This window comes from Bombyx mori, chromosome 8 (assembly GCF_030269925.1).
Source record: "Bombyx mori chromosome 8, ASM3026992v2".
NCBI lineage: Eukaryota > Metazoa > Arthropoda > Insecta > Lepidoptera > Bombycidae > Bombyx > Bombyx mori.
In genome coordinates, this window is record NC_085114.1 from 4170373 (window position 1) to 4182831 (window position 12459).

The following is a 12459-nucleotide window of genomic DNA, read 5'->3' on the forward strand; positions in this document are numbered from 1 at the left end:
TTAACTCCAAACTAATCTTCAATTTCCGTCTGCAGCCCCTACCTAATTAATAATTTCTCTTATCTCTAGCTAAATTATTCATAGATAAGTTACTTGATGTCAATATACTTGGGACAAACTTAGAGCTAGTGAATTATATTATTATAATCTGTTATTATAATTTCGTTAATACAATTGAAGCAAACTGGATCGAACCGGTTCGTAAATATTGAATTTTATCAAAGAATTCAATGACGTTTTATTTTCCTTGTCGTTATTTGATTTAACTTATGTAATTTATAGCTAATTTTATTCAATTCTAACATTTTTGAACTGCTAAATGTACAGTTATGAATGTTATTATACATTTATTATGACCTATATCTATTCACGGAACCTTTGAATGAAATTCTCAAAACGTCAGATTAACATGAAAATTTGCACACTTATCAAGCACCGATGGAAATACAACATACCAGTTTGGTCTGATAAGCTAACCAGGGTAACCAAGATTTAAAAAAATCTGTTCGGATTATTATGTCAAATAATGACAAAGCATACACGCTGCTTTTAACTTATGTAATAACTAATTTTCACTATGCTTGGCGAATAAATGATTTCTTTCTTTCTTTCTTTTTTTTTTTTTTTATGGCTTACATGGATAGACGAGCTCACAGCCCACCTGGTGTTAAGTAGTTACTGGAGCCCATAGACATTTACAACGTAAATGTGCCACCCACCTCGAGATATAAGTTCTAAGATCTCAGTATAGTTACAACGCCTACCCCACCCTTCGAACCGAAACGCATTACTGCTTCAGGGCGGAAATAGGCGGGGTGGTGGTACCTACCCGTGCGGACTCCCAAGAGGTCCTACCACCAGTACAAAAGTTCTTTCTTTCTTTCTTTCTTTCTTTCTTTCTTATGCTTATTATTTAATTTCAGCGTTTTTTCTTTCAGATTTAGCACTATGCTTATTTATTTTAGTCCAGTTCCAACTAGGGTAATCAGTTAAAAGAGCCCTTAGTTCGATTATGCTTATTATATTAAGCTATTTCAGCGCTTTTTTTTCACATTTAGCACTATGCTTACTTATTTCAGTTCAGTTACAACCAGGGTATTTTGAAGTCATCGTGGCCTAAAGGATAAGACGTTCGGTGCATTCGTGCTGAGCGATGCACCGGTGTTCGAATCTCAGGCGGGTACCAATTTTTCTAATGAAATATGTACCTACTCAACAATAAATGTTCACGATTGCCTTCCACGGTGAAGGAATAACATCGTGTAATAAAAATCAAACCCGCAAAATTATAATCTGCCGTGAAGCTGTAATGGGTTTCGGTTTGAAGGGTGGGGCAGCCGTTGTAACTATACCTGAGACCTTAGAACTTATGTCTCAAGGTGGGTGGCGCATTTACGTTGTAGATGGTGGGGTGTAAGCTCGTTCACACATCTAAGCAATAGAAAAAACAAAATCTAGATTAAAATAGCATTTTTTTTTTAGCTTAGATGGGTGGTCTAGCTCACAGCCCACCTGATGTTAAGTGGTTACTGGAGCCCATGGACATCTACAATGTAAATGCGCTACCCACCTTGAGATATAAGTTCTAAGATCTCAGTATAGTTACAACGGCTGCCCCACCCTTCGAACCGAAACGCATCACTGCCACTGCTTCATGGCAGAAATAGGCAGGGCGGTGGTACCTACCCGCGCGGACTCACAAGCGGTCCTACCACCAGTAGTTACCACTTAGTGCCACTTAGTTCGATTATGCTTATTCTAATATGCTACATAAGCGCTTTAAAGAAAATAGGGTTGAAACATTATCGGACACCCGGATAATGAGAGTTCAGATTTAATACAGTTTAATACCGATCGGCGCCACTCTTATCAGATGGCTATCGATTCTCCAATGACGTCACGTCGATTCACACATAGACACCGCACTGATAACGGGTTCAACAAACAATCGATAAGGTTTTGTTAACTTGACATGTTTCTTGGTAAAATCGTCGGGTAGTCTAGGAATATGATGTGTTTTCTATTGTGTAATGTACATATCGCTTTTTGTATTATTTGAGGGTTATAGGGGAATAGTATGAGTAGTAGAATACAATGAGAAAAATAGTAGAGCGTTTAAATAAAATGCGTCTAACAGTTTTGGGTTGAAATTTAAATCCATAATTACGGATGGCGTTCAATACATTCCTTTTTTTTTCCACAGGAGAAAATCGCCGGATCCCCACCCGCGCGGCAGGTGGGGTATGTGGGAGTTGAACCTCACTAAAAACTCCTGCCACTCACAACCGGCGCCCTACCTCGGACCGGGCCGGAGCCCAGTCAGGGTTATTGAAACGGCGGGACAGGGTTGACGCAGAGCACATTACATCCATCCCACCGTCCTACGGACGCCGGACCGGCGGCCGCCAGCGACACGACCACCGGTTCCCTCGTTCAGCGGGCCGAGAGCCCGCTTTGATGGCGCCGCGTTACACCTTCCCCCAGAGCGGTCGGGGGAACGCGGTCTACCATCACCCGGCTTCCTACTGCGGGTGAGCGTGCAAAGCACGCCATCCCACGTCTGGGTCTCTCCCCGCACAAAACGGGTGGGACCCCTAGCTCTTAGGGGGCCAGGTCACGGATACGACCCCGGTGTTCAATACACTCCTAGAAGTTACTTGTAAGATTGGATGACTTCTGTTTTCAGAAATTCGCGGAAGAAGTAACTTTGGAAATCTTATAGTAGGTTTCCGTAAATTTGATTTTATCGATTTATTTATTTTGCTTAGATAGGTGAAAGAGCTTACTACGGCTTACCTGGTGTTATATGGTTACCGGAGCCCATAGACATCAGCAACATAAATGTCGCCGCCCACCTTAAGACATGAGTTCTTAGTCTCAGTTTTATAATACAATGAGTGCCGTTTCAAACCGAAACGCCTAAGCGATTCACGGCAACAATAGGCAGGATGGTGGTACCTAACCGTGCGGGCTCATTAGCCTTACCATTGATTAGACGTTGGTCCGAAATTCAAATGAAGCCTACATACTGAATCTGGTTTATTTAGCGCAGTAATTCCTGTCAACACGTGCAACTTTCACTTAGATTTATCGCCTGTTATCAGTATTTAAGTCGGTACAGTTGTCAATCTGGCCCTCAGACGCCGGCGCCGATATGTCGGAACAGTACATATAATAACATGCAATTTTTCATTAAATTTTAGGTAATAGGTGTTTTGATTTTTAGAAAATTATCTAAAGAAAGAAAATGCTTTTTGATCTCGGTGATTGTATGGACTGTTCGATGGTCGAATTTCGAACTAAGCAATTGCGACGTAAAACTCAAAATTCTTAATCGAAATTAGACATTGTGTCTTATCTCGCTACCTGCGAGAAATGGACTAAAAATTTTCATAATTCCCCTCGAGTTTGGGATAAAAAAATACGTATTGTGTGGTGAGGCGATTAAATAACTGTAACTATACTTGAGATCTTATAACTTATATCTCAAGGTGGGTGGCGCATTTACGTCGTAGATGTCTATGGGCTCCAGTAACCACTTAACACCAGGTGGGCTGTGAGCTCGTCCACCCACCTAAGCAATAAAAAAAATAAAAAAACTACGCTATATAGTCGGTTTATTAACCTACTTACAATACACTCGCGAATTTTACTTCTCTCGGTTTTTATCATATGGCAATGATTAGTTCAAAGAGGTTGCTTGTGCTTTAGTTCGGTCTTTTTGGTCTACATTTGGCGCCAAAATTATTAGTGGATTTCACATATCCATCTACCGTCAGAGCTATTACAATCGCATCATTGATCTGTTATTACTATGTACGTCTTAATATCGACTTCACTTTGTTTCAACGAACCGCACCCATTTTATCATAACGAAGTAAATTAAATCCTACCATCGGTAGTGTAATGATTTTCAAACGTGTAAATTATTTAATGTGTTTTCTTTTCAAACATTGCACTGCTTTTAGAGATAATTCTAAAAAGTATAATAAATACAGACGTACATTCCTTATATAAAATGTTATTTCATTTTATTTAAACGTCCAACGTTTCATGTTTGACTTTTCTTACTATAGATAACAACAAGCTGACAATGACAGAATTAGTATATTTATTTTACAAAAATAGATTATTTCTATGTTTAGAGACGTTAGAAACTCAAACGATAAATTATTTCCCTTTTTTTCTTCTCCACCTGTTTGCTAGTAGCCTAAGGATCTATTCCAGCTTCTCAGGGACTGATAGGTAAGCTCACGGACTCAATTTGTCAGTATTTACTGGTGGCAGGACCTCTAGAGTCCGCACAGTTGGTACCACCGCCCTGCCTGTTTCTGCCATGAAGCCGTAATGCGTTTCGGTTTGAAGGGTGAGGCAGCCGTTGTAACTATACTGAGACCTTAGAATTTATATCTCAAAGTGGGTGGCCCATATACGTTATAGATGTCTATGGGCTCCAGTAACCACTTACATCAGGCGGGCTGTGAGCTCGTCCACCCATGCAAGCAATAAAAAAAAAACACTAGTCCTAGCAAAAGCAATGCCTCGCAGAATCTACCATCGGATCGGAATCGCGACCCACTGAGAAGATCCGGCAAAAAAATGGGTCATGTTTATAGGTAAGGTCACTCGTCGAACTTTCCTTATTAATTTGCTATTTCAAATGCTTCAATGCGCAATTGAATTTACTTAAAACGGTAGGCCAGTACTAAAATTATTATTTTCTTCAGGGATTTGTTGTATTACTTATCTCCTGCTGCCTGCCAGCTGCTAACCTGGTTAAACTTGTCGAGACATGATTGAAGTGACAGTTGTAGTGACCCACGGCAGAAATGGACACGAAGATGGTAGGTAAACGTCCTACCGCCTTGAGTTATAAAAATAATAACAACATTCTATTAATTAAAATGTTACGAATGCACGAATATGTATTGTGTTAGGTCTGTACTAAAATTATTCTTTTCTTCAGGGATTTGTTGTATTACTTATCTCCTAAGGGCTAACCTGGTTAAACTTGTCGAGACATGATTGAAGTGACAGTTGTAGTGACCCACGTCAGGAATAGACAGGAAGATGGTAGGTAAACGCCCTACCGCCTTGAGTTATAAAAACAACAAAAAAAATATTTTCATTAAAATGTTTCGAATGCACGAATTTATTTGTGTCAAGATTACAAAGTCAAATGATTTTTGACACATACGCTGATAGCTTCTGAACTTAGATTACGAGCGTTTTATCTTCATACTTTAAGCCGACCAGTAATTAGCGAAGCGTTTATTATAAAATTTATTGAGCAGCTAGTGACACAATTATTTATTGCATTGTATTTGATTTTTTTTAATTTATTTTAGAAGCACTAAACTTCAAATCTATTGGAAAGTAAATGTGAAATGTAAACACATAACTTACGAACAAACCAACAGGCAAACATTATTTCTATGGATTAGGTGTGAGAGAATATTCTTAGAAAGTCATTAAGAAGTCAGTTAGTTAGCTTCGATTTCTTTTGACTGTTTTTTTTTTTCACTCTAACTATATCTTCTCAGTAAATAATTAAAAGCTTTGTTTTTGTGATTGAACTTTTACTGGTGTCTCGGAGGCCTTTCCAGTTTCACCAGGACAGGTGGGTGAGCAAAGGCTCAGCCAGGAGGCGTGGGATTTGCTAACAGCTGCCCTAGCGCCTCCGAAGGAGACCTAATAACTCGAGAACAGCTGCTTCGCGAATGAATCTACTACCGGATTGGAATTGCGACCCGCTGAGAAGATCCGGGGGGAAACTCAGCGAGCTGGTGCACGGGTTAGGTTGCACGTCGAGCTCTTTGCCGAGTTTTGCAAGTACGGTTACCGGGGCGTTAAAAGCTCAAATGCCTCCTGTGTATGAGATGTTTTTGTACATTATTTAACATAGTGATAACGTAACACAAAAGCACATACGGAGCGGGGAGATTAAAGATGATATTAAAACAAAACAAAAATTGTGTAGGTACTATTTAATTTCAACACTACTTCAGATAATGTATTAAAATGTATTACATATTATTATCACGATGTGTGTTATGTTTAATAAATTTTAATTTATGTAGATGCGAGCTTATTGTCTTTAATATGTAAATCGGTTCTCGGAGCCCATTTAGATGTGCATGGCGACCACAATTGAGACATTAGTCGGAGTCCAAAGAAGTTGTTTTGGAATCACGATCCTTTCCCTTTATATAAGAATTAGGTACATCTCGATCGTCGAAGTTTTATTGCTAACATGTGTGAACGAGCTCACGGCCCGCCTGGTTTTAAGTGGTTACCGAAGCCCATAGACATCAACAATGTCAATGCCAACACCCACCTAGAGACACGAGATCTAAGTTTTTACAGTAAAACGGCTGCCCCCCCTTCAGATTGAAACGCATTACTTACTGCTTCACGGCCGAAATAGGCTGTGATACCTACCCGTGCGGACTCACAAGTTTATAACGGCAGTAAAAATGTCTATTGTAACCGCTTAGAATCTAGTGGGCCAGGGGCATAAGTTCGCTAATCACAGCAAATTAATAAAAAAAATGCTCATCTGCCATTAATCTGCATATAACAGGTCAGATTCGCAAGAAAGTAGCTTTAATTTTCAATTCCAATATATTATTATATTAATTTATTTAAAAAATCCCTTATTTGGAATGGTCAAAAGACAGATCAGGGACCTAGCCAGATAGATATGTTAATCTTATTTAAACTACTTTTGACAATGATTAGAGCTGAAATTGCTTTAAAATTGCACACGTGATAATAAGTTTAACATTTCTCAACAAGGATACTTAAATAAAATAGTTGGAATACATACTAGTAATGTTTTTAATAGTTAATTGTTATAAAAGTTTACATATTTCAATTAATAGATATTATACAGTCGATTAAGTTAGTTTTTAAAATAAAACTAAGCTTTAGTTCTATCCTATTCTTACCATTCAATCCGATATCTGTGGACTCCGACGATCCATCTTCACTGTAAGCAGCCGAGAACTGGTACAAGACCAGTAGAAAACACACGCTAAAATTAATCACAGCCATGGCTACGACAATTACCACTTGTTGTGTCTAATAAACACTATGCAATCACCATAACGATGGTAGTACCACTCCATAGAGCATCTTCAGTCAACACAAAAATAAAAATCTATTAATAACACACGAAAACATTGGTTTGTATCACAGTTATTGTTACCGAACCACCACTATTACTGACAATGCGACACTTTACTAAAAAAATTGTTTGGAACACGTGAATTTGAACAATACTTTTACAATTTTGTAAGCACGCTTCCAAAGCGTTGCGAACGATAGTAACACATCTACCTCAAAACACACACAATACGCGACTGAATGAAAAGGAACGATGCGAAGCGAGCGAGCGAGGTGGCGATCGTCATCGATGGTCGAAGTGTCGATCTAGCGTAGTAGTGATGCGTCTGTCAATCGAGTATCGATATTATTTTGGCTATCAGCATAGCTTTCTGTAGTCCAATACAAAATAAATGGAGCTCGTATTACCAATGAAGGTGTTTATATTTAAACACCTTCATTGGTAATACGAGCTTTGCTTCATGCTGCTAACATTTAATTTTTTTTCATTTTGTAATTTATGGTATCTGTTCTAGTTCTTTGAAAATTTATTAACCAAGGAAAAAGTATCCATTGAATTCAATTACGATAAAACAGTGTCCGACTCTAATCAGTGGAACAAAGATGGCTTTTACAAATAATTGTACAATCGAATTTAGACTCTATCTCTGCGTTCAACAGTAGTTTTAGTTAGAAAAATTATTGGGTATAAGGTTGAATATCCTTTGAAGCGCCACTTTTTGCTTTCGGCCGGCGCTATGTGCCAACCACGCGATGCACATTCTTTGCGTTGCTTCATCCTTTTTTGTATGAAGTTACTAAAACAATTAATATTTAACAGTTTAAACATTTCTGTAGGATGTTATAATTTTCGATTATAAGCTTTTTAAGAGGACTAAACAGTAATTGTGGTCGAAGTTTGAAATAAAACAAATCCTTTTTGTGAAACGTTAATGTCTATGGCAATATACCCCAAGAATCGCATAGGCGAAGGGTTATCGTACTATAGAGCTATAGGAAATAGCTAAAATTGCTGTAGGCAGCGGCTTGGCTCTGCCCCTGGCATTGCTGAAGTCCATGGGCGACGGTAACCCCTCACCATCAGGTGGGCCATATGCTCGTCTGCCTACAAGGGCAATAAATAAAATTGTATTAACTTATCGGTTTAGTTTTGAAAAACCGTCGAAATGTGAACGAAAACAAAAAAAAAAGAATTTAAAGAATTTAATTTTGTGCACACACAAACAAAAGTTACAAAAGCGATGAGAGTTCCGCGCGTGTAACCTGCCCCCGTGTGGTCGGAATGCGCTCGATGCATGTGAGGCCCCGTTGTTTTAATAAAGAATACATTCGAACAGACTGTTCTGTGTGCTTAGTGCGAGTTTTTTAACGTTCGCGATAGCGTAAAAGTTAACTCAATTTTGTATGCAGTTGGAACAGCGCCCCTAGCGGCAAACGTTTGCAAACAATCCCATTCCATAAAAATATGAGTTAACTTTTACGCTATCGAGAACGTTAAAAAATTCGCACTAAGCACACTGATTAAATGAATAATACGAGTACCTACATTCAGTTGGTTAAATGCTTTAGAATATTGCAAATATCCGTTTAGATTAGTTCCTACCCCTTATAATCTGCTACATAAACTTAATAGCCTCTGAATTACTTTTGACTATATATTCACTGATGTATTATATCAGAAACACGCGAGTGTGTTGTCATTTATATAGCCTTAACGGCGTTTGTGCTTAGGGCGAAAATAAAACGTTCAAATTAGACTCAAGTTGTTGGTCCATATTATTCATTATAATATTTTGTATTTACTTAGAAATATAATCAGCGGATGTGGATTTTGTTTATGACAGCGATGCCGGTAATTCAGAGAGATGGAACGAAAAATCCAGTTAAGTCCGAAATTTGAGGAAATGGTACTTCCTCACATTATATCTCATAAGCAACCGACGTCCGTAAACGATAAATATATTCCTCTATAATATAATTTAAAAAAAACCAACTCAACAAAAATAATGAGAATATTAATAGTACCAATGTAGTTGAAGTCAATTGAATTCACTTAAAAAACAATAAATGAAAAATTACAGTCGAATTGAGAACCTACTACTCCTTTTTAAATACCCTTAAAAATAGTCCACTGGTGGTAGGACCTTTTGTGAGTCCGCGCGGGTAGGTACCACGACCCTGCCTATTTCTGTCGTGAAGCAGTAATGGGTTTCGGTTTGAAGGGTGGGGCAGCCATTGTAACTATACTGAGACCTTAGAACTTACCTCAAGGTGGGTGGCGTATTTACGATGTGGACGTCTATGGGCTCCATTAACCACTTAGCACTAGATGGGCTGTGAGCTCGTCCACCTAACTAAGCAATAAAAAAAAAGTTCGAATTCGTAATTGAGAAAACACTGATGTTAACTATTCTCGAAGTGCTATTTCGTTCGAACGTTCTCGAACTGTTTTCCACAACAAAATATCCAAAAAGACGCATCAGGACCTCTGCGTAAAATACTCTGTGACATGCACATCTCTTCGTTCAAAGGCCCGCGTATTAAAACATAATGACTCTTTCTTCTCTTTACTTACATGTTTAGAAATCGTTAACGAACAAAATTTATAACTTATCGATAGCTGACGATACGAAATGTTTATAGAGATTACGATTAATTGTTGTTACGTAATCGTTATGGGTACATGACGGCGAAACGGCGACCGACGCGAGGTGATCTCAAGTTGTTGAAGTGTTAGTACACAAAATGAATTTTAATACAGAGGAAGTGTATTAAAGATAGAAGAAAAATGTATACAGCTTGGGAACAGAGTACCCCAGAGTACCCGTTTTCGGCCATATATTCATCCCTCTGGGAAAATTATAAATATTGGTCGTACAGTTCCCGGAGTAAGGACTTTTTTTTTGGGAAATTTCCTTCTTTCTTTGAATCTTTTTTTTCATTTGAATTTTTTTTATTAGTTTTTGAGATATTTGCAAAAAACTAAACCACCTTTTTTTAGTTAATTGTTAATAACTTTTGCAATTTTTGCATGCGGAACTTCAAAAATCATCTAGATGTCATTCCGAATCGAATGACACCTCAAACATAATTTACGGAGACTGCTTAAAAAAAGTTGACCAAAAAGGCACTTGTTGACTAGACTATTGTGTTTTTTCGGAAGTATCATTTTCGCAATAGTGATGTATCTATTATTGCCTTACATATCATTCCGATAATAAACATATTAAGACAATACGCTGTGCCATCAATCTTTGCTAAACACATGAGACCTTATTTATTTAAAAATACCAATCTATATTCGCCAATCGATAAAATTGAAACGACTTCAATTGGACATTCACTACACAATGTATCACTATATAAAAAACTAGCGGACCGCTCCGGCTCCGCTCTGGTTGTTAACAAAAATTTACACTTATTGCGGCGTAACTATAATAGTTAGACATAATAATATGCTGTCACGACACTTTTTGTAAATAATAATGTATTCTACAAAGTTGTAGTACATTATTTTATTCTATCATCAAAAGTTTTCGCAGGGCACGCGATGTAAAGGATATTTTAGATAATTTTTTTACACCTTGGGTTACATTGTTGGGTTATTGGAGTTTTAGTAAGGATCCCTAATTTTTCAAATAAGATTATAGCCTATTTCACTCGGGAATAGTGTAGCTTCTAAACAGTGAAAGAATTTTTCAAATCGGTTCAGTAGTTTTAGAGTCTATTCAATACAAACAAACAAACAAATCTTTCCTCTTTATAATATTAGTATAGATATCGAATCTTTATAGATTTCTTTGTGTAAGACCACTTCTATTCCATTCCGATAGAGGCACCCGTCACGTGCGGACGTGCTCATCGTCCACTCGATCGCCCAGTCTTTGTTCGCCCGGCTTTTGTTAGCCCGGCCATTGTTCGCGCGGCCTGTGTTCGTGGTACATCTGCCGACTAAGTGCTCTTTCTGGAAGTTTTTATTTGTTTTGTTTCCTTTTGTTGTTTCTGTGTTCGTGGTACATCTGCCGACAAAGTGGTTTCCTGCAAGTATTTATTTGTTTTTGTTTCTTTTCGTAATTTCTGTTTTGTTGTACTTTTTCTTTGTCCTGTAGTAATCGCGCCGCATTGCCACCTGTGTTCAATAGAACCGCTCAGGTCCGAGAAGTTGGGGCCTCGCCGCAAGGCGAGTGTTTTCAAGACCCGGGGCCGCCCCACCTGGGTACTCAGCGATCATGGACGCTGTATTCGCGGAATTCCTCCGACTTCGCCACCCACAGCTCGCCTCGGAGTTTTTGGCCTTCAAGGCCAATCACACTGCGAGCCCTCTCGAGGACTCCGCCGCGCTCGCTGCTCCTGCGTCGCCTGTACCTGCGTGCAGAGCTTCTGCATTGAGCACCGCAGCCTCTGTCGTGCCTGCCGCTCCCGTGTCGCCTATACTGGCGAGAAAAGCTGCTGCGTCGTCCGCCGTGACCATCGTTTCAGCTGAGCGATCATCCGCGGCCTCCGTCGCGCCCTCTAAAACACCTACACTTGCTCGTAGGTCGCCTGCACCCGCCTCCTCGTGCTCCGACTCTGACTCGGACATGGAGGTCGACCTCGCCCCCGCCTCATCGACGGATGGATTCACCCTGGTACAGAAGGGTAAGAAGCGTACCGCGGAGTCTCGAGCTCCCGCGGCCGCTAAAATTAGCAAAGCCGTGAACGCGTCGCGCCCTCGCCCTCAGACTCCCGTTGCGCCCCCAGCCCGTGCCACTCCGTCGCCGCGTCCGGTGGCACAAAATAAAACCCAGACCCCTCCCCCGGTTATCCTTCAGGAGAAGGCAGCTTGGGATCGAGTTTGCCTGGCCCTTAAGGCCAAAAATATAAATTTCACGAATGCCCGTAACCTCGCGAACGGCATTCAAATTAAGGTTCAAACACCCGACGACCATAGGGCCCTCTCTTCTTACCTCCGTAAGGAGCGTATAAGTTTCCATACGTATACGCTCCAGGAGGAGCGCGAACTCCGCGTTGTAATACGCGGAATCCCTAAAGAGTTAGATGTAGAGCTCGTAAAAGCCGACCTGTTAGAACAAGGCCTACCAGTGAATTCTGTGCACCGTATGCACACTGGTCGCGGTAGGGAGCCATATAATATGGTTCTAGTCGCTCTCCAGCCTACCCCCGAGGGTAAGAAAATCTTTAACACACAGACCGTCTGTAGGCTCTCTGGTATCGCTGTCGAAGCCCCCCATAAAAAAGGCACTCCTAGCCAGTGCCATAACTGTCAATTGTACGGGCACTCTTCCCGTAACTGTCACGCGCGCCCCCGATGTGTTAAGTGTTTGGGCGATC

At 39.9% G+C, this 12459-nt stretch overlaps 1 protein-coding gene across 1 annotated transcript in view; it reads right to left on the reverse strand.

The window, feature by feature from the left end:
• Positions 1-7374, reverse strand: part of LOC101746936 (BMP and activin membrane-bound inhibitor homolog) — a 112026-nt gene extending 104652 nt beyond the window's left edge. The window contains exon 1 of the mRNA XM_004924066.4: positions 6951-7374. Within this exon, the coding sequence (XP_004924123.1) occupies positions 6951-7056 (106 nt within the window). The 5' untranslated portion in view covers positions 7057-7374. The remainder of the gene's footprint in view (positions 1-6950) is intronic.
• Between the last annotated feature and the right edge of the window lie 5085 nt (positions 7375-12459).